Below are 23,667 nucleotides of genomic sequence, written 5' to 3' on the forward strand. Positions count from 1 at the left end.
TAGGGTTCGACATTGTCTTTACAACCTATTTGGAGAAAACACATCATAGGATGACACCCAAATAGAATAACTTCTCCTCCATAAAAGACCATTTTTTCCTTCTTATTTTATTAATCTTTTTCATCCAAAAACACATATAAAATTAACTAATATCAAATATAAAAAAAAAAACAAGGTTACTACTACATTTACCTAGTTAGTATTTTAGTAGTATTTTGGGTTAGTCTTGGGTGCCACCTTAGGAGATTACCTACATTGGTAATTAAGGTGTTGGAGGATCATCCTTGTTGGATTAGCTCAAGAACAACATCTAGGAAGGAGTCCTTGAGTTGTGCCCAATTTTTGCCTTATAACAATGTAAGGAATTCTTGTCTTAAGATGGTTTTATACCATCTCTTTTTATGCATGCATGTAGATTTAGACTAAACAAAATTAGTATGTAATTTTGATATCATAAGATGACTATTATTTAGTCTAAATGACTAACAAGTCGACATGTATTAATAAGTCCACACACAACAGTTTGTAGTCGATTTATTAATACCGGTCTGTCAACATTTTATTATGACAATTTAGCATAATATATAGATTAACTATAAATATAACATATTTATAGTTTGCTAATTAAATATAACTGGTTACGTTTAATTAAAAATTAACATCTTAATTCGTTTAAGCTAACATTATATACATTAATTAAATATAACAGTTTATATTCAATTTACGAATTTACAATTAATTCGTCTCAGCTAATATTATTTAATTGTATTAAATAATCGTCTCATCATCACATTGACTAAATTTTTAGTCAAATACATGGACTAACCTTTTAGTCATATAAGGCATCAATGTGATTATATTTTCATACAATCACATCTCTCAAACACATCCTTTAGGTGTGAGTTTTAGGGACCAGTTGATCACCGCCATCAGTATGATAATAACATCAAACTTCTAGCAAGCCAACCGTTATTAATAAACGTTAATCAACTGATAAAATACTAAGTATACCCTTGTGAACCTATAAGAGATTTATATATGTTATCACACTAACTGTGGAGGACACTAGCTCCAACAATCTCCCACTTGTCCTCACAAGTGTATGTGCGATAACCGATTCTCATATCCTAAAATTTCTCCCACTCAATGTAAAATAATTTGCAAAGTTCGTATTCACAAAGGTCGTATTTTACAAGTGATCAATATCAAGAGTGGTTTTCCCGACTAGAGAGTAACTTAACTGATAAACGAATCATCATTCGAGCATGGCCATGCATTTCAGTTACAACTCCTCGAGTGGCCCTGAGAAATGACTAAACCTGATAAAGGTTGGATATTTTCTTCAACTAGAATCCTGCAGATATAAGCACAGTATGAAATGACCCAATAAAAATCTGCTTAGCCTCCTGTTACAGTCGACCATGAGAAAGAAACCAAAGTCACCCAAAAACTGCCTTAATCTCAAGAGACAGTCGATAGTCAAAAGAATCGACTCTAGAAACACAATGGACGTCCAATCCACGACCTGGCACCGAATGTTTTTAAAAATTTAGGACTCCATTACGTTGTCACAATTGTCCTACGAGGTATCATTATAGCTCGCATCTGTGATCGATCAGCCAACCGTTTGACTTATGGCTCGTTGAACCCACCATCAATCAACTTCACAATAACAATAGCCAGAGTTATCAGCTCATGTAGGCGATTACGGACCAAAATAAAATATAATGTAATTCAGTTCACTTTGTGGCGTTCAATGTTGTCGTACAATCCACATGAAAAACAAAATATGAAATAAAACGATGAAGTTATAAATAGCATATGAAAAAGAAAATGTATCGAATTCATAATCAACTACTACAACTCAGGAACACGTTTAATTCCCATGGAAATAACGTGCCCTTTATGCTTATCATATTTCAATGGTTTAGTGAGAGGATCTGCGATGTTGTCATCCGAAGCAATCTTGTCAATCACTATCTCCTATTGCTCCACGTAATCACGGATCAGGTGAGCCTTCCGATGTACATGTCTAGACTTGTTGCTAGACTTAGGCTCCTTAGCCTGGAAGATGGCACCTCTATTGTTATAATAGATAGTGATTGGGTCATTCGAACTAGGAACTATGGTTAGTCCTTGTAATAATTGACGCATCCATATAGCTTCCTTTGCTGCTTCTGAAGCGGCATAGTACTCGGATTCATAAGTAGAATCTGCTACAACTTCCTGTTTGGATCTTTTCCAGCTGACCGCAGCACCATTAAGAGTAAAAACGAATCCAGACTGAGATTTCGAATCATCTCGATCCGTTTGGAAGCTAGCATCTGCGTAACCGATTGCACAGAGCTTAGTATCTCCTCCATAAGTCAATGCCCAATCCATAGTCCTCCGTAAGTACTTAAGGATGTTTTTAACAACTACCCAGTGTGTTTCACCTGGATTGCGTTGGTACCGACTCGTCATACTCAATGGATATGCCACGTCTGGACGTGTGCATATCATGGCATACATGATCGATCCTATGGCTGATGCATAAGGAATACGACTCATGCGTTCAACCCCTTACGGTGTCGTGGGTGACTGAGACTTGCTCAAATGCATCCCAGAAGTCATTGGAAGGTTCCCCTTCTTGGAGTTGGTCATGCTGAACCTTTCAAGAATCTTATCTAAATAAGACTCCTGAGTCAGTGTTAACATATGTCGTGATCTATCTCGATAGATACGGATTCCCAATATGCGTTGTGCCTCACCCAGATCTTTCATCTGGAAATGGTTCTTCAACCATCCTTTTACCGAAGATAAGAGAGGAATGTCATTCCCAATCAAGAGTATGTCATCGACATACAATATCAAGAAAAATATCTTGCTCCCACTCGACTTGATATATAAGTATGGTTCCTCGACCGATCAAGTGAAACCATATTCTTTTATCACCTGGTCGAAACGGTGATTCCAACTCCGAGAAGCTTGCTTAAGTCCATAAATGGAACGTTTAAGCTTGCACACTTTCTTAAGATTTTCAGGATCTATGAAACATTCGGGTTGTACCATGTACAACTCCTCCTCCAAATAACCGTTTAAGAAGGCGGTTTTCACATCCATCTGCCAAATTTCATAGTCATGAAAAGCGGCAATCGCTAAGATTATCCGAATGGAACGCAGCATAACTACGGGTGCAAAAATTTCATCATAATGCAATCCGTGCACTTGAGTGAAACCTTTTGCCACTAGTCGTGCTTTATAGGTATCTGGTTGCCCATCTACAGAATGCTTTATTTTGTAAAGCCATTTGCACTGAAGAGGTCTTACCTTGTTAGGTAAATCAACAAGATCCCATACGTCATTCTCATACATGGAGTCAATCTCGGATTGCATGGCTTCAAGCTATAGCTTAGAGTCGGAACAGGTCATGGCACCTTTATGGGTAGCGGGTTCATTACTCTCTAGGAGTAAAACGTCAATTTCCTCGACCATACCACTGTATCTGTCTGGAGGATTAGAGACTCTACCCGACCTCCTAGGTTTCTGAGGAATCTTAACCGTATCATTGGTTGAAGGAACATCTTCCTCCATCCGTTCCTCGGTAGTTGGTTATTGAATCTCCGACAGCTCTAAGGTTCTATTACTTGACTTGTTCTCGAGAAATTCTTTCTCTAAGAACTTTGCACTAGCCGCAACAAAAACTCGATGTTCGGTAGGCGAATAGAAGTAATGACCAAACATTCCTTTTGGATAACCAATAAAGTATGTCTTGACCGATCGTGGGCCTAGCTTATCCTTGTGTCTCCACTTGACATAAGCCTCGCAGCCCCAAACCCGAATAAAGGACAGGTTAGGGACCGTTCCCTTCCACATTTCATATGGAGTCTTGTCGACAGCTTTAGACGGACTTCGGTTAAGTATAAGAGCAGCTGACAAAAGAGCAAAACCCCATAATGAATCAGGTACTACCGTGTGACTCATCATAGATCGAACCATATCAAGTAATGTTCGATTTCTCCGTTCGGACACACCATTTAATTGAGGTGTTCCAGGTGGAGTTAACTGTAAAACTATTCCACAGTCTTTAAGGTGTTGATCAAACTCATTTGAAAGATATTCGCCACCCCGATCTGAACGGAGTGCTTTAACCTTTCTACCCAGTTGGTTCTCAACCTTATTCTGGTATTCCTTGAATTTTTCAAAAGACTCACTTTTATGCTTCATTAAGTAGACATATCCGTATCTACTCAAATCATCCTTGAAAGTGATAAAATATCTATAGCCGTCTCTTGCGGTAATTGACATAGGTCCACATACATCAGTATGTATGAGTCCTAATAGGTCATTAGCGTGCATTCCAACACCTTTGAAGGAAATTCGAGTCATTTTGCCGATAAGACATGATTCACACGTGCCAAATGAAGAGAAATCAAATGTGGGGATAGTCCCATTCTCAATGAGTTTCTTTACACGTTTTTCATTTATGTGTCCCATTCGACAATGCCATAGATAAGTTTGATCTTTGTCACCAACCTTTAATTTCTTATTATTCACATGTAATATATCTGTGGTTTGATCTAAGATATAAAATCGATTCATGGAAACTGCTTTGCCATAAACCATTTCATTAAAAGAGAAAATACAGCTATTGTCCTTTATTGCAAATGAAAAACCGTCTTTATCAAGTACGGAAACAGAAATAATATTCTTAGATAAACTGGGTACATAGTAACAGTTATATAAATATAACTCAAAACCACTAGGGAGCTGGATTACGTATGTTCCCATTGAGACTAGACAACTCGTGCTCCATTCCGACTCGCAGTCCACATCACCCTTTGCGAGGGGTTTGATGTTTTTTAGGCCCTGCAAATGATTACACAGATGAGAACCACAACCAGTATCAAGTACCCAAGTTCCGAAACTTGCATGGTTAATCTCAATCATATGAATATAAGATGACATACCAACAGGAGTGACGCGACCTGCTTTTATGTCCTCACGGTACACGGGACAGTTCCTCCTCCAATGCCCAGTCTTGTGACAATGGTGGCACTCCACGTTACCGTCCTTGCTCTTTACCTTGCCTTGTGAGCCACTAGTCTCACCAGACCCACTCTTACCGTTTCCTGACTTTTTAAACTTTGGCTTTCCTACAGTTAGGTCACCGTGAGCTTTGCCCTTACCCTTATTCTTGTTGGAAATCATGAGAACATCTTGCTTCATGCTCCCACTCAATTTCATATCCTTCTCGGTCTGTACGAGAAGTGAGTGTAGCTCATGAGGACTTTTCTTCATGTCATTCATGTAGTAATTTGCCCTGAAAAGGGCAAAACCATCATGAAGTGAATGAAGCATACGTTCAATGACTATGCTCACTGATTTTGCAATCAAGTGCCTCCAGTTTCTCGACATTCTCAATCATGTTAAGAATGTGTGGGCTAACCGGTTGGCCCTTCTGGAGTTTCGCATCAAAGAAGCGACAGGAATGCTCATAAGTAACGATTCTCGGTGCTTTTGAGAACTCATTAGTGAGCGTGGTGAAAATATTGTTTGCATCTTGGGCAATGAAGCGTCTTTGGAAATTGGTTTCCATTGCAAAATGAGTATGTTCTTTATCGCACCCGCTTCCATGACGAAGTCACTATAAGCAAGTGACTCGTTAGCTCTTGCATTGGGGCCTGGGTTTGGTGGTATTGGCTCAGTTAAGTACTTGAGCTTACCGTCAGCAATGGCAGCATTCCGTAATGATGCCTCCCAGTCCGCAAAGTTGGACCCGTCATTCTTCAGTCGTGTGGACTGATTTATGTGGTCCATGAAAGTTTTGAGCCAGGACTCGCGTGCAAGTGTGGCACTTGGCATAGGGATATCATTATTTCCAGCCATTTGTTGTAAGCAGTATTATCAATATAAAACGAATTCTACACTGCGAAAAAGAAGAATAAAAATATAATAAGCATACTCATCGTTATGATTTAAGTCTAATGCAAAACTGTTTATAAAGCGTAGACTCAAGCATTTATACAATTGACCTCCCTCAAGAATTATATAAATGATCCCAAGACTCAATTATCTGTAAATTGATAAGCCAACCTCTTGGCTAATTCTACTTTTAGAATTCTTGGTTGATAAATTTCTGTAAATTCTATCTATAGTCCATCATAATCTCGAGAAACTCTTCGGATTATAATGTTGAGGTAAACTAAGTCAACACAAACTACTTACCCAACGTAGAAGGGGTCATATGGAGAGTAAGGTCCTATATGCCTACCGACGAAGAAGAGATTCATAGTTGTTTGGCCTATAAAGAATAGTCTCAATTTTAGTTTTAGAGGAAGATCCCATCAACTTTATTTTAATTAATTTTAAGTGAACTAATATCTAGCATGCGAGAATGAATAAACTAAGATGATGGCTTAAAAAGTGTGACATCTTTATGTCCACGATAACTAACATTCAATCTATATGAGTCAATTTTCATTCATATTAGTAGGTGGTTTGGTTTAGGCGGAATATGATGCACTAATTATCAAGCATAGAAAAGCAACGAGAATGAAAAACGTAAAACAAAAACAAAGTCCTAGTGTGGCCTGATACCTGTCGTGAGGTGTCAAAAATAAATTTATAATACCAACTACAACTATAGCTAGCGGCAGTCGGGTCGAACCACAGAGAGGCAGATGTAATTACTAGCTGTTTTAATTTCGGTCTTAAGGTAACAATGATGTGGGGGTTTTGATGTGATTTGGTCTATAGCTAAAACAATAAAAGACAAAAAACTAAATAAACGGATGAAACAGATATTAAAAGGGTGCTAAGGATGGTCGGTTCACTATAGTTTCGGCGGCAGCAAACTAGGTAAGTCTAAATCAAACACGTGAGACGGGAAAATAAGAGGTCCTCTCGGTCCACTCTCACAAGTAGCATCTTTCGATCTCGCTACAGGTCCCTAATATCACTAATACTAACTTTCGTCCTGAAAAGTGACTAAAAATCTAAACGATACCTATCTTTCGATCTCAGCAAAGTTTAGTCATTTTAATTGGTAGTCTAATAACCTTCCCTATCTTTCGATCTAATGGGTCAGTCAATTACTAAGCATTCAACGAGTCGCATGCATTCGATTCGTCGAATTAAGCAGTAAAACAATTAAAACGAAACAAAACCTCACGAGGCCAGTCGATCGACCAGGTAGGACGGTCGATCGACCATGGCACGATTCAGAGTTCTCTAATTCTAATGCCGCCTACACTATAATTCCCCTACATCCTAGCACAAGCTATTTAGCTAATCATACTGGGAATAATAACAACAATAAAATTGACTGATAAAACTACAGAATTCATGATTAAAAAGGCTAAATAAACGATTAACATAAGACGATAACTCGGCTTTGGGAAACTGATCTAGCAATTCTAAATCTATGAATGAAAGCAAAACAATTGAATAAAATCAGGAGAGTACCGTGTGGAATTGCGAAGGAAAAGAACAAAGCCGAACGCGAAAGTGAACTGTATTGAATACGAAACAATATTGAAAACCCTAATTATTTGAATGCTAAACTAAAACTGAATGAGAACTTGATGAAAGACTGAATGTATCAAAACTCGATGATTGTATCTGTAAACTAGGTTACGTTATAAAGGAAAAGTACGCAACTCTTATTCCTAAACCTAGAACATATTGGGCTTTCTATTCCTCGTTCTATTGATTCACGTCATAGTAGCGGCTTGGTCGATCGACCATAGGCAGCGGTCGATCGACCGGTCTTTGCTGAACAGTAGTTCCTGGAAGTCGTGCGTTGGTCGATCGACTAAGGGGGCCAGTCGATCGACTGCTTTAGCTGATACTTGACTTCTAATTCTTGTGGATTTGTCTTTCGGGCTTTGAAATGCGCACCAAGTTCATCTCTTGAGTAATTACTTCACGTTAAATGCTATGCAAGGTACTCGGGGACGGATTTAGCTTGATTTTCGCTGGATTCTTCACATTTCTGCAATAATGTACAAAAACACGAAAGTAGACGGAAATAGGGAGAATAGTAGCATAAACTACTTAAATGAGCTCTGAAATGCGTGTAAAATAGGGTGTGAAACATCATATAAAAGACACGCATCAAACTTCCCCAAACCAAACCCTTGCTTGTCCCCAAGCAAGAACTAGACTCGATCTATAGGAATGAGTTCAATCTCAGATCGAAATGCAACATGTAAAGCCTAAACCAATTTAATGCAATAACCAACAATCAATTAGCGTATGAATCATGCAAACGAGTTATGTAGGCATTAAAAACTGGTGAACCGTCAACTATAGAGACTTATCAAATTGGACTCTCACGGATCGCTCAAATCACTCAATAAATACAGGTGAATAAATGTGAAAGATAGAAAGAATTCATTTTGTTAGTGACACTCACCTAACTATGACCTATAAGAACATGCCTGCAATCTAATATGAAAATGATCTCTACAACCGTACATATGCATTCCAACCAAACAGATGACCATGACACATGCCGAGGTATATATATGGATATGTGAGGTAATGGGTAAGAAGAGGCAAAGATAATTATGGGAGTGTGGAGGTACAGGTGATCAAGCTAGTACCTAAACAGAACCATATGACAACATCCAACTTCTTGCTCAAAATTCAATAAAACCGGTGCTAATGATTAGCACAAATCTCGCAATCTCCAAAATAATAAATCAATCAACTCCCCATAAGATATAAATGCAACATGGGAGCAAAAATCGCCATAAAATAAAGACTTTAAATATGCGAATTGATTCTTTTCTCCTTTTTCTCGGACTCCAGTCGATCGACCAATGATGTCAGTCGATCGACTGCTTCAAACAGTACAGAACTTTTTTTCTTTCCTTTTTCTTTCGAATCATTTTGTCTTCCTTTTTTTTCTTTTTCTTTGTTTCTTTCCTTCTTTTCATCTTCCCATCAACATCTCAAAAGAGCATATGCCACCAAAAACAAAGTAACAATCCCAACAACTAAACTACTAGCTTGACAAGGGCAGGCTAAATGTAGGATGTGGCTAACGGGACAAAAAGGCTATTTTTGGCAGTGTGGAGCTTATGGACATAATGAATAAAGGAAACCTCTACCACATGTGTCAACAAACCACAAACCCGAATGCATACAGGTATTAAGCAGATTAAGTTCATATTTATGCACATTGATGTAACATGTCTCATAAGCAGTAACTACTCACAATCCTAGATGAACTGGTCATGAATGACACCAGTTATAAGCTCTAAACCTCAGAAAATGATGTAGTTTGCCAAAAATCTAAGTCAAGTCTCAAGTTCAGCAAGAAATTTAACGAAAACTCGTAGATTATGCATATGATTCTACTAATAACATGTCAATTAGCAAGGCTTAGGCAAAACAGATGCAAATGCAATGTCATCATTGAAATACTACCGTTCCGACTCAACCTATATGCTAAAATAAACGTGCATTTTTGTTTGAATTTTCTGAAATTTTTCAATTTTTTCGATTTTTCTGTATATATAAGAAATGAGATAAACAATGCATACAGAATGTAAACGTGCAACTGAAATGCAGTAAAACATATGCAAATGCGACGCAAAACCCTTCCCCAAACCAAATCACACAATGTCCCCATTGTGCAAAATCATGTAATGGAATAATCAAGGAAATGGGAATTTGCGTTAAATAAATAAATAAGACGCGAAATGAGGACTCGGAAACTCAAAAGACTTTAAGCGCAGCAAAAGGAAACCTCTCCAAACCAGCGTGAGCTAGGAGGTTTCAGTAGCCAGCAGTGCTACCAATAAGTACCTGAAAAGACAACATATACCACGCGTAAAACCGAGAAAGCAATGTGGGAGCGGTAATTACGTGCATAAGATGAAGAAATTGAAGAAAACGAAATTATGTCGGAAAATAAAGAGGAGGAAAGACTCCCTCAATTCCGCAAAACGACCAAGCACAGCAGGGGAAAGGTCGTGAACAGTTACAGCAGCGACAACGGTCGATCGACCATAGCAGGCAGTCGATCGACTGGAATGAACAGGAACAGAAGCTCCTGGAACTCGCACCTCAGTCGATCGACCAGGGTAGGCGGTCGATCGACTGGAAATGCTGCTGTAATTTTCTGATTTCTTCGAATTAGCTCGAGAACTTGAGCTAATATGGTCTATAAACCTGCAAACGCACATAATACCGCGCCAAAGATTGCGCAAAACCCAAAGTATCCGACTAAAGTGTTTAAAATCCTAAGCAAACGAAATAACATGCGAAGTCTCGCGCACACAAAACAATAAAAAGAAAGTCTAACAAAAAGCAATAAAAACAATGTTTTATGAGGAAGCATTTGATCAACTAATAGTTGATCAAGAACGGCCACGGGATGGCCCACTTGGTCGGCTCCTGGCTACTAGAGGTAGCCTCAACAGTGCTCATCTTCTCAGCTGCACTCTTCTCAACTCCGACATCCGCAGAACTCAACGGATCAACAGCTTCATCATCCTCCCAAGCAATGACCTCTTCTGGCTCATCAACGTCCAAATCGGACTCCCTCACTTTGACCGGCTCATCGTCAAGCTCCTCATCAGTGCCATAGCTAAGGCATCCCAAACCACCTCTTGAGACGATTGGCTCCTGCAGAGCTGGAGCAACATGCGGCTCTTCCTTCCCCAAACCAGCTCCTGCAATATCAGAAAAAGACGAATCTTCCTCCAATTTGCTCCCAATCTGGGGCGGAGGTGTCACAACAGGAAAAGGCATATCAGGAAGTATAAAATAAGATTTCTTCTCAGAAACCGTATTACAAGTTATTGGCCACGTGGGGGCTTTCTTCTTAGCTGTTTGGGCAAAGACAATAGAATGCTTTCCCACCTTGAAGGTCAAAGTCCCCGAACCGACATCTATAACTGCACCAGCAGTGTGCAGAAATGGTCTACCCAATATAATAGGAATGCGAGCATCCTCGGTCATGTCTAGTACAACGAAGTCAACAGGGAAGAAAAACTTTCCTATTTGCACGGGAATGTCCTCTAAGACTCTTATTGGCTGGACCGCAGATCGGTCAGCCATCTGTACTGTCATATCGGTTACTGCAAACCTAGTCAATTTCAATTTCCTAGCTAGACTCAAAGGCATAACGTTAATGCTAGCTCCTAAGTCACATAATGCCTTCTCAATTGAGAAGGTACCAATATTACAAGGAACGGAGAAACTACCTGGGTCAGCTAATTTATGTGGTGTAGTATGGGTCAAATAAGAGCAAGACTCTTCAATTAGTGCGACAGTATGCACAGTTTCAAGTGACTTCTTCTTGGACAAAAGTTGTTTCATGAATTTCGTGTAAGCAGGCACTTGATTTACTAATTCAAGGAAAGGAACTTGTACATTTAAGCTACGAATAACCTTTTCAAACTTATTAAATGATACCTGTTCCTTCGTCGGCACCAATCTCTCCGGATAAGGGGCTGTAAGAAGTAATTTAGCCCTCTCCTCTAAATCTCTCATGCCGGCATCGGTGGACTTAGGCTGAAAGTCCACAACCTTCTTCTTGTTGTAGCTTGACCCTTCTTCAGACCGTCTCAAATGTGAACCATTAATCTACATAGGGTCGTACTTCGGAACCGGAACTGACCCATCAGCATTTGGGTTTTCCCTCAAAACTTTCGGGGCGGTCGTACCCCGAAACAAGTGGTCCCTCAAGTTGTCGGGCATCGGAGGACGAAATTGTTCAATATCAGTAGCGGCCTCAGTCGATCGACCATGTTGCTCAGTCGATCGACTGAGTTCTACAGTTCCAGAAGCTGTTTCCTTGCGTGCTTTAGTCGATCGACCGGGTGTATCAGTCGATTGACTGATATACCTGGTAGACGCCTTTTTCTTGTTATTATTCAACACGGCCTTTTTCTTGCTCGATTCCGCTTCACCTTTTTCAGGGACATCCTCAACCATAGCAGGCCCCTCTAGGGTGGACCCACTCCTCAAAGTAATGGCATTAAGGGTCTCTTTTTGGTCCGTCTGCGTTGGTAAATGTCCCGGAGCTCGAGTTGTATTCTTGCTAGCCAATTGAGCAATTTGGCTCTCTAACATCTTCATACCGGCCTCTCTAGCTTGAGACTCTTTCAGCAACAAGTTCTTCAATTCAGTGAAATCGGAACCTTGGGATTGTTGCTGCTGCTGTGGGACATACGGAGGCTTTTGGTACTGTTGTTGCTTATGAGGGGGCACATAATTCTGCTGCTGCTGCTGCTGTGGAGGTGGAGTTGGATTTAGGACATTTTGGCTACTCCACCTCAAGTTCGGATGGACATTCGGCTCATAATAAGTGTTTGTCTGCCTGTAATGTTGAAAGGCAGCACAAGACTCAAAGGGACTAGGACAATTTTCTAAAACATGTCCCTCAGCTCCACATCTTTTGCAGACGAAAGGACCGTCTGAAACAGCATTTACATGGTAAATCCCTCCTTTTGAAGCACCTCCCAACTCGTACTTATCAAACCTTGCCGTGAGAGCTTCTAATGCAGCTACAAAAGGAGATTCAGCAGCTCTCCTTTGATTTCCCCTGGAATTCCCATACTCAGCTTTATGGGTGGCCAAGTCATCAATAATTTTCCACCCCTTAGTCTCTCCCATATTCTCCTGGAATCTGCCACTGGCTGCCGCATCCAAGATAGCCCTCTGATCGTCATACAGCCCATTATAGAACTGGTTATATAGACTCCACTTCTCGAACCCATGGTGCGGAATGGTTCGCACCAGCTTCTTGAAACGGACCCATGCTTCATGAAAGTTCTCATCAGGCCCCTGTTTAAAGCTCGTGATCTGAGCTCTAATGGCATTAGTCTTCGAGGCAGAAAAATACTTCTTGTAAAACACCAAGGCCAACGAATTCCAGTCAGTGATCTCATTAGCAGCTCGATCCAGGTCTCTATACCACTCCCTTGCAGCATCACGAAGAGAGAATATAAACATGGTCTCCTTCACCTGGTCTTGGGTCACACCGGTTGGTGGGGGTATGGAACAGCAATAATCAATAAATGTCTCCATGTGCTTAGCTGCATCTTCATTCGCAGCTCCCCCAAACTGGTTTCTCTCAACCAAGTTGATATAAGACGGCTTCGGCTCGAATTTTCTGTCCGTCCCTGGTAATGCAAATCCCTTGTAGAGATTCGCAGCTGTCGGCTCAGAGTGACTGGCAATAGTTGCTTCTTCAGCCATTTCTAGAAAGTCTGGAGAAGTGACGGTCTCAGCCGATGAATTAGAAACTGGAGATGAAGGTGGATCCTCCTCAAATAGAGCGTTCTCGTAGTAACTAGACAGAGTACTCAGCTCTTCCTCTGTCGCCAATATCCTAGATGATCGTCTCAACTCACGCAAAGTCTTCTCAATCTCAGGATTGATCGGTAGTAGTTCACCACCCTGTGACCTGCGCATAAGAAGAAACTACAAAAAGAATATGAGAGTAGTTTAAGGAACGAATGTCCCTTAAACTAAGAAACAGACTAAAATAAAGCAACTAAAAATTAGAACAATTGCCTCCCCGACAACGGCGCCAGAATTTGATACCTGTCGTGAGGTGTCAAAAATAAATTTATAATAACAACTACAACTATAGCTAGCGGCAGTCGAGTCGAACCACAGAGAGGCAGATGAAATTTTTAGCTGTCTTAATTTCGGTCTTAAGGTAACAATGATGTGGGGGTTTTGATGTGATTTGGTCTATAGCTAAAACAATAAAAGACAAAAAACTAAATAAACGGATGAAACAGATATTAAAAGGGTGCTAAGGATTGTCGGTTCACTATAGTTTCGGCGGCAGCAAACTAGGTAAGTCTAAATCAAACACGTGAGACGGGAAAATAAGAGGTCCTCTCGGTCCACTCTCACAAGTAGCATCTTTCGATCTCGCTACAGGTCCCTAATATCACTAATACTAACTTTCGTCCTGAAAAGTGACTAAAAATCTAAACGATACCTATCTTTCGATCTCATCAAAGTTTAGTCATTTTAATTGGTAGTCTAATAACCTTCCCTATCTTTTGATCTAATGGGTCAGTCAATTACTAAGCATTCAACTAGTCGCATGCATTCGATTCGTCGAATTAAGCAGTAAAACAATTAAAACGAAACAAAACCTCACGAGGCCAGTCGATCGACCAGGTAGGACGGTCGATCGACCATGGCGCGATTCAGAGTTCCCTAATTCTAATGCCGCCTACACTATAATTCCCCTACATCTTAGCACAAGCTATTTAGCTACTCATACTGGGAATAATAACAACAATAAAATTGACTGATAAAACTACAGAATTCATGATTAAAACGGCTAAATAAACGATTAACATAAGACGATAACTCGGCTTTGGGAAACTGATCTAGCAATTCTAAATCTATGAATGAAAGCAAAATAATTGAATAAAATCAGGAGAGTACTGTGTGGAATTGCGAAGGAAAAGAACAAAGCCGAACGCGAAAGTGAACTGTATTGAATACGAAACAATATTGAAAACCCTAATTATTTGAATGCTAAACTAAAACTGAATGAGAACTTGATGAATGACTGAATGTATCAAAACTCGATGATTGTATCTGTAAACTAGGTTACGTTATAAAGGAAAAGTACGCAACTCTTATTCCTAAACCTAGAACACATTGGGCTTTCTATTCCTCGTTCTATTGATTCACGTCATAGTAGCGGCTTGGTCGATCGACCATAGGCAGCGGTCGATCGACCGGTCTATGCTGAACAGTAGTTCCTGGAAGTCGTGCGTTGGTCGATCGACTAAAGGGGCCAGTCGATCGACTGCTTTAGCTGATACTTGACTTCTAATTCTCGTGGATTTGTCTTTCGGGCTTTGAAATACGCACCAAGTTCATCTCTTGAGTAAGTACTTCATGTCAAATGCTATGCAAGGTACTCGGGGACGGATTTAGCTTGATTTCCGCTGGATTCTTCACATTTCTGCAATAATGTACAAAAACACGAAAGTAGACGGAAATAGGGAGAATAGTAGCATAAACTACTTAAATGGGCTCTGAAATGCGTGTAAAATAGGGTGTAAAGCATCATATAAAAGACACGCATCATGGCCTATCTACCAAAATGAACATAAATACAACTTTGAAATCCATCCTTGGACCCAAGAAGCTTGTCTTGATGTTCCATCTTGGTCCATGTAGCGGGAGTGAGCAATCCAATCTCCATCTTTAGTCTTCTCAAAATTACAATAAATAAATTACAAAAATAAACCTATTTACATTCTAATTTCAAAAATAATACTAAAGAAAATCAAAGGAGATTCGAGATCTCAAAATTACATCAAAATTATGTTTCCATCATTACGAAAACATAATTAACTAAGGCCACACTAGGTAATACAAAATTACAACTGATTGCAAAAATACGTAAATAAACCATTCAACAAATCATTCAACTAAATAAAATGCATCAACTATAAATTAATCATTCAAGACATAATTCCTTAATTATGTAGAGTAATTTATCCAAACCACTTATTTAAATGATCAAATTATGTGACAATTCCTCAATTACTCACAATAATTCCAATCTTAATTCACATTAACCTATAATATGAATTAATCTAACATTATTTTAAACCTCTTTAAAATAATTTGGGTATCTCAAATTTGTGAACCTTTTCACAACAAACAATCATACATTATATATTTAATGTATAAAGATTATTGGCCAAAATAAATAAAAAACGAAACCATTTTTTTTTCAGCTCTCGGCATTATCAAAAAACCAAAAAAAAACAGATATTTTTTTTCTTTTTCAATGCTCACGGCATTGTGCCCTAAAATAAACAAAAACAATTTTTTTTTTTTATTTCTTGCGGCATTTTGCCCTAAATACAAAAACAGATTTTTTTTTTCTTTTTAAAAGCTCACGGCATTCAGCCGTTTCTTTTCTCGGAAAAAAAAACTTTTTATGTGAACAATATGTTTAATGTTGCTAATATAACAAGATTGGCATAATCATCATCTTTTAATTTAAACATAGATTCAAATTAGATGATTCAATTTAACCTCTTAAAAATGAATATCTAACTCATGATTAAATCGATTATCCGAATATTTGATTCATCACAATTAATTTGAACATTATTAAATTAACTTGTATGCCAAAACTATATAGCAAAACAAAACAAATGAACATCATCAACAAAAACGATTTCCATTTACATTTTAATTTAATTCTTATTAAATCAAAACATCTACAAATTTATCATATTATCATCTTAACATGTTAAAACAACAATATCAATAAATCAAATGGAAACAAAGCAACAACAAAAAAAAAAATTGTCTCGGCAAAAAAAATTTGGTTCGGCCGAGACCTTTTTTTTTTTTCTTCAAAATTTTATACCTGTAATACTTGGAATCACATGTACGTTATGTATCACATGTATGTTATGTATGATAGGATTCGGTATGGCATTTGTGTTTCATATTATTGAAGTTACATTTGGCATTTGTGTTTCATATTATTGAGGTCACATTTACGTTTCTTTGAGGTTGTATCTATGTGATATTTTTTTAAATATTTTAAATGATATGAACGTGTGTTGAACAACTCAATAGGGTTGTGTGAGATGTGTATTTTATGGTCATATATGGTTATTGGTCATTGTGCTGCCTTTACCAAGGTGGTATACGAAAAACATGTGGTATAGGATAAGAACATATTTCGCCGTGAGTCGATGAAAGGATTATTTCCCGATATATTTTGTGCGTAATAGCCGTGGTAGTATGATCGTTGTTTGTGTAATGTGATGTGGTGGCAGTAATAAGGATGGCCGAAGTTCGTGTGCCTTTATGTATGTGGATGGTGTCATAGTGCGTATCCTTGTAGTGTGTGTGCGGGCCGAACTTCGGGGATGAAGTTCTTTTTAAGAGGGGAAGACTATAATACCCAGGATATTTAAGGACTCTGTTGACCGACCCTGTTGACCAAGACAGACCGTAGGGATGAATGGGTGAGGGATCAGGCTTGTAACATAAACCTTATAGGATGGTTTGCTCGACCTAGCAGAGGCTACTCGGCCGAGTATCACCTATACTCGACCGAGTAGAGCCTACTCGGCCGAGTACTCCAGTACTCGACTGAGTATGGCTGCTGTTGACGTGTTAATATAGAACACAAGTTCGCGAGATTTATTTCATTTCCCATTTCCTCGACAGTTCCTCTTTCTCTAACCCTAGCCTACCTCCCTCTCTTATCACCCCATCTCTATACACTCTCATGTATATAGACTAAACCTCCACCATGGGAAGGACGGTATTCGCTTAGGAAGGATGGCGTTCTTGGTTGTCGTGTATGTAGCCGTCGATGCGCGTTGTTAGGTAAGTCTCTGCCTTGTGTCTCTTTTGGGTAGTTTATTGAGGATAGCTGTGTAATAGGAGGTGGTTATCGTTGTAGGATGCATATGGGAGTCTTGCTTGGCTGTATATGGATGCCTTTCATGGTTTGTGACGAGGTAGGGTTTCCCTACTCAGTACTGTTAATTGATTGAGATTGTTATTTTTTCATAATTATTGTTATCTGTTGATCATCGGTGTCCGAGCGTTGTTGTGACGGTGTTGGTGTGGAGATGTTGTGACAGCTGTGATGTTGTGTGTGTTGTGTTTGTGGTGGAGTCACTTGCGGGAGTGGCTTCACACCCTAGTTCGCCCTCTGTGGAACCCGCCACGGGAGGGGATGTGCACATTAAGGGACAGGGATCGTTAGTCGCTCGTTGATGAGCTGGACTAGGTGGGATGGGCTGCGGTCACCCACTGGCGGCGAGGATTACCTGTTGCGATGGGTAATCTGGCAGGGCTATACATTTCGGTGTAGTCGGTTACTAGGTTAGATCGGGAGACTGGGATGGAGGATGATCAGCTGGTTACACTGTTTGCTTATTTCTCAATTGGTTTAGTCGGTACTGACCCCGTGTTGTTTTGTGGTATCTGCGGTGATCCATTCGAGGATGGTGAGCAGTTGGCTTAGCAGGTACTGTGCTTGTGGCTGCTAGGACTGGAGGGATCGAGTCATCACGCTACCAGTCTAGAAGTGATGTAACATGAGTTGTCGTAGTCTTTATCTTTCGTACAAAGAGTTTGTATAGAGTCGTATTGTATAAGGTACATTAATATTCTATAAACGTTATTTTATTGTCTAATTTGATCTACTCCCTCGGAAAACCGAGATGGTGACACCTTCATACACTGGAATGGTCCTTGGTAAGGCATTCTGGTGTGCGGGGGTGTTACAAAAATAGCAATTAAAGTGATTGTACAAGTAACAAGAGAAATATGAAAAGGGGGGGGAGGAGGGGGCGGTTGGTTGGTTTGGTTTTCAAGGTCACAATTCAAACAAGAGTAAAGAGCAAGTAACAAGAAAGCAATCAATCAATTTGTAAGACGGAAATTTGTCAATTTTAAAAAGACTTAACCCAATCCAATTACTGGACCTCTAATGGTTGATCCTTGACACAATCAATCCCTTAACTATATATTATCGCCTTATTGTGAAGATTACTCTCCTAAATCTCATTAATAGTGGTTAATGACAAGGAAATCACACTTAATCAATTAACCCAACTTATCAACCCTGCCAAGTAGAAATCGCATACATTGGTTAAATTAATAAGAAGATAAAAGCATGAGATATTCAATAAGGGTAAGTAGACACAATGAACACAATTAATGCTTAATTACAAGTTAACCCCTTTCTTGTAGATCAAGTTAGGAGGAAATCACACTCACTAATTTAAACACAAGTTGTTGCTTTTATAGAATTGCAAGAAAATCACATTTAACAACTCTAACAACAATGGATTAAGGAAATTGATAAGATAAAGCAAAAAGGAAATCACACGTAATCACTTTAATTAAACAATAATTCCAAGATCTAACATTAAACACAAATTTTTTTGGTGGAACTGTGAGTATATATTGATCATCAAACAAATCAAGTGCACCATTACAACCGTTTACATACTTCAAGCCTTAGCCTAGTTAACTATGGGAGAAAACTAGTACAATCTTTTGTTCTTACACCATTCCAAAATATGTTGCGACATGTAACCTACATAGGTCACCTTTAATCTCAATTTAATATCCTCCCTAATGCGATGTATAAGACACTCAGGTCTTAGGACATACAACTCAAACCTGCAAGAATTCCGTACCATCCAGATTTGATAATATAGCGCCACTACCACAGAGCTTTTCAGCATTCGTAATAGAAGAGGCTGCCTCCTATCATTTAGCAAAGCTTCACCAGTTTGTAACCCACAATTTACAATGCCCAGCCAAGAAAAGAGAATGCTGAAACAAGCATTAATATAGGTACAAGTTTCAAATAGATGCTGATGGTTTTCAGGGGCCTGGTCACATAGGAAGCACATACCAGCCTCACAAATGCCCATTTTTCTTCAATCTGTCCAAGATAAGCAGTCTCCTCTTTTGAATCAGCCACATAATGAACATATGCTTAGGAAAATTGTACCTATTCCAGACCATAGCTTTCCAAGTAACCTTCTAATCATCACCCTTACTCAACCATGAATAGCCTTTAACAATAGTATATGCATCAGTGTCAAGTTACCACGTACCATTCTCATAAGCTGCCTTAAACTTCTCTTTCACATTACAGATCATTCTCCATGCCCAAGAACTATTAGGAGTTGGAGTATACGTCATCCATGGTCTTCCTTTGAGATATATACTATCTATCCATCTGATCCAGAGCATATCTTTTTTCATTTGGATCCACCATGCCAGTTTCCCTATGGCAGCCAGGTTCCAAACTCTGCTATCAGTTAGCCTTAAACCTCCTAGGTCCTTTCCTTTGCAAAGAATATTCCGTCCAACTAAAGGTGCTTTGGAGTAAGAATCACCCCCTTCCCATAAGAAATTCCTACACAGAGCTTGTATCCTATCCATTACCCCAACACGTAAAACAAAGATTTGTGCCCATTAGGTATGTATTGTAGCCAGCACAGCTTTAACCAAGACCAATATGGCAGAATAGGAGAGTTTCCTCTTATTCCATCCTCTAGTTCTAGCTAGCATCTTATCCACCAAAATATTGCAGTCAATCTTTGATAATTTCTTATGAGATATACAGACCTTAGATATTTAAAAGGAAGCACACCTCTTTTGAAACCAGTAGCATCTAGCATAGCCTTAGCCTCATCACTTACCACACCACTCATGTAGATATCAGACTTTCCAGTGCTTATATTCAGACCAGTAGTGGCTCTGAACACCTTAAATGCTTCCATAAGTATGGTAACAGACCTAATATCACCTTTACAAAAAAGTAAAAGGTCATCTGCAAACATTAGGTGTGTCATCTTCAACTGCTTACACAATGGATGATAAGAGAAACCAGGATGCTTCACCACTCTCTCTATTAGTCTGGACAAGTATTCCATACAAACAGTGAGAAGCAGAGAGATTGGGTCTCCTTGTCTAAGCCATTGTTTACCCTTGAAATAGCTGATACGTGCAATTTATATAGTCTTTTTGAGCCTTTATTGCACGTATTTCTATGCGATTCTCGTAGTATTAAGCTACGAAATGCCTCGAATAGTCTACTTTGGGTTGTTTTGCCTTAATTGCAGGAACGGACCCGAAAGTAGCAGAATCATGCCTTTTTGTTGCCCCTTAGCCTGCATTTATGGAGATGGAAGAATTGAAGCGGATTGCCTTTGCCTCGGGAAGCGTGAAGTGGTCTCGGAAGCTAACCAACGAAGTAAGGAGCTGGTTCAGTGGCAGTGTACTCGATCGAAGGCTTTTGCTAGCCTTTCTGTTCGATCAAGTAGACAGAGGTGGTGAGAAGACCTCGATCGAAACCCTGCTGTTCTCGATCGAGGGGTGCTATTTTGAAGGTCCTCGATCGAACACATATTCTGTTCGATCGAGAGATTTTGTTGGGAAGTTACTCGATCGAGAAGTTCTATTGTACTCGATCGAGAACATTTGTTATTAGTTGTAGGATTTAATATCTTGAGTTTTGTTTTAGGTTAATAAAATATCTCGCCTATATAAAGGGAGACGTAATTAGGTTTAAACACACTTGATAATCCGATACTTTACTCCTAATTACTGAGTAGACAATTTTCCCTTTTCGACGTTGCTTTTGTTCTCTCTTGCCGGATCTAAAACTTTGTAATCCTCTTTACTCTTTCTAATCAATTTAATTCTTGTTTTGCATACTTGTTTCCTCTCTATAATTTCTAATTTTATTAGTATTGTTAATTAATGTGATTCATCCTTATTAATCTTTATATCATGTCTCTTGTTATTTCATTAATCGTTGTTATTGTTTTATTCATCGCCATGAGTAGCTAATTCCTTTTGTGCTAGGATTAGGGGAGCCATGGTAGTGAAGCAATGATGTTGTAATTAGTTTAGACGGTTTTGATGTTGGAGTAGTGTCCTCCACAATAAGTGCGTTTACATATTAAATCTCGTAAAAGGAATATCAGGGATTTATCTTTTTATTTATCAGCTGGTCATCGTTATTCGGTAATGATTACCTGACTAGAGTTTGACATTACTGTCATGTGACGGCGGTGATCAGCTGATCCCTTTAGGCCACGCATATAGGATGACGCCCAAATAGAATGAATTAATTGTTTGTATGAGATACGAGATAATTAATTTCTTGTATTATTTGACTTTTAATTAGTCACGTGAAAGTATTATTTGATGACGGGTTACGAACTCGGGCAGAGAAGATTTATTATTTAATTATGTGATATTTAAGTAATAAATTAACAATTTAGAATTTATTAATTAATTGTTAATTAATTAATTTTATACGATATGTGTATATGTTTTGAGGTGGAATTAATTAGCTATTTATATTTTACAAGAGGTTGTAAAATTAGCTAATTGGGATAATATTGACACATTGTATGTTGATAAAATGGTCTTATGATTACTTAATAGTTAAGTAGTTATTGGTAGTTAATTTATATTATTTAAGTCTTAAATAATCAAATTAATATTTAATTATGTCAGATAATTAAATATAAGACTTATAAGCATTTGTGGGGCAAATGTCGAAAATCGAAATGGACCCGGAGGGGACCATTTGGACAGATTTTTATACACTACTAATACACTCATTGTGAGTGGAAAAGGTAGGCATTTCCCACTAGCATTTGTATGTGAATTGTATACATTTTCATGCCTATATATACCTAAGTCCTTCCATCATTTCTAAGGTTGGAAATTTGAAGAAAATTGGTCTTTGTGTGCTTGTTGTGGATGGTTCATATACACCATCAATAGACCATATTTTTCTTCTTATTTTGTTCATCCTTTTACAATAAACACATATAAAAGTAAACTAATAATATTATCAAGGTAATAATATTAATTAGTACATCAAATATACAAATAAACAAGGTTACTACTACATTTACCTAGTTAGTATTTTAGTAGAATTTTGGGTTTATCTTGGGTGCCACCTTAGGAGATTACCTACTTTCGTAATTAAGGTGTTGGAGGATCATCCTTATTGCATTAGCACAAGAACAACATCAAGGAAGGAGTCCTTGAGTTGTGCCCATTTTGCCTTATAACAATGTAAGGAATTTTTGTCTTAAGATGGTTTAATACCATCTCTTTTATATTTTGTTTTGCATGCATGTAGATTTAGACCACCTAAAATTAATTTATAATTTTGATATCATAAGATAGGTATTAATTTGGTCTAAATAACTAACAAGTGGTATCAGAGCATTGTTATATACATGCATGTTGTCTTAAGACGATTTTAGTAATTTATGAGATAAATTAATAAAATTGATATTATGTTACTAAAATTAGTTTTTATCACATATATGGTCTTGCATGTAAATAATCTAGTCTTAGGATGATATGGGATGAAAATTTGATTTTTGTTATATTTTTCCATTTTTTATAACTTAAAATGGCATAAAATTGAGTAAAAATGCATTAAAATTAATTAAGAGTTAATTAAATTGGATTGCATGTTAATTTTATGCATATTTTATTTGGAAATAACCACATGCATGTTCTATTTATGAGATAAGTAGTTACTTTAAGTTAATGTGATTAATTTAGATAGTTTATTGATTTTTATTTGATACAAATTGGTAAATAATGGTTATTTTGCAAATAAATATTGATTTAATTTTTGGGCTCTAAATTTTTGAATTTTTAGCTCCTGGAAATTGTTCCAAAATTTACAAAATTTTATTTTAAGTTATTTCAATTTTTATGGTTTGGTTTAGAATTAAATCGTAAAAATTGTCGTTTTACCGATTAAATTGTAAAATCGTTTTAAATAAATTTTAAAACAAAATATTTCACTTGCATGTCATTTTTGGTGTAAGACCAGAATGTTCATGGCCTTGAAATTTTTTTTTCCATAAATTTTATAATTAAATGAAATTTTTCCATAATAATTGTGAATTATTATGTCTTTTTGTCATAATTTGTGTTTTAATCCCATATTAATTCAAGATAATTAGTGAGAATAATTGTTTTGAAATTAGACCAGATTAGTATCATTAGCATATCTTAAAATTGTTTTAAGAATTGATTAAGAATTTTTATTGGTAAAAATTCCGTCAAAGAAAGCTCAAATGATCGTTGTTGGTGAGTTAGACGATTTGGCATGTCATTTTCCATAAT

At 37.9% G+C, this 23,667-nt stretch overlaps 1 protein-coding gene and 1 non-coding gene across 2 annotated transcripts; one reads left to right on the plus strand and one right to left on the minus strand.

The window, feature by feature from the left end:
- Positions 1–12,712: 12,712 nt before the first annotated feature.
- Positions 12,713–12,819, plus strand: LOC141609724 (small nucleolar RNA R71). Its single transcript, XR_012527640.1, has one exon. It is a non-coding gene; the product is annotated as a small nucleolar RNA R71 (small nucleolar RNA).
- A 6,336-nt stretch (positions 12,820–19,155) lies between these two features.
- Positions 19,156–20,429, minus strand: LOC141608092 (uncharacterized). Its single transcript, XM_074427443.1, has 4 exons — positions 20,122–20,429; positions 19,605–19,927; positions 19,400–19,452; positions 19,156–19,248 (listed from the first exon to the last, which is right to left on the minus strand). Exons 1-4 carry the CDS (start codon positions 20,427–20,429, stop codon positions 19,156–19,158), a joined length of 777 nt encoding a protein of 258 aa, XP_074283544.1.
- Between the last annotated feature and the right edge of the window lie 3,238 nt (positions 20,430–23,667).

Source organism: Silene latifolia, chromosome 10 (assembly GCF_048544455.1).
Source record: "Silene latifolia isolate original U9 population chromosome 10, ASM4854445v1, whole genome shotgun sequence".
NCBI lineage: Eukaryota > Viridiplantae > Streptophyta > Magnoliopsida > Caryophyllales > Caryophyllaceae > Silene > Silene latifolia.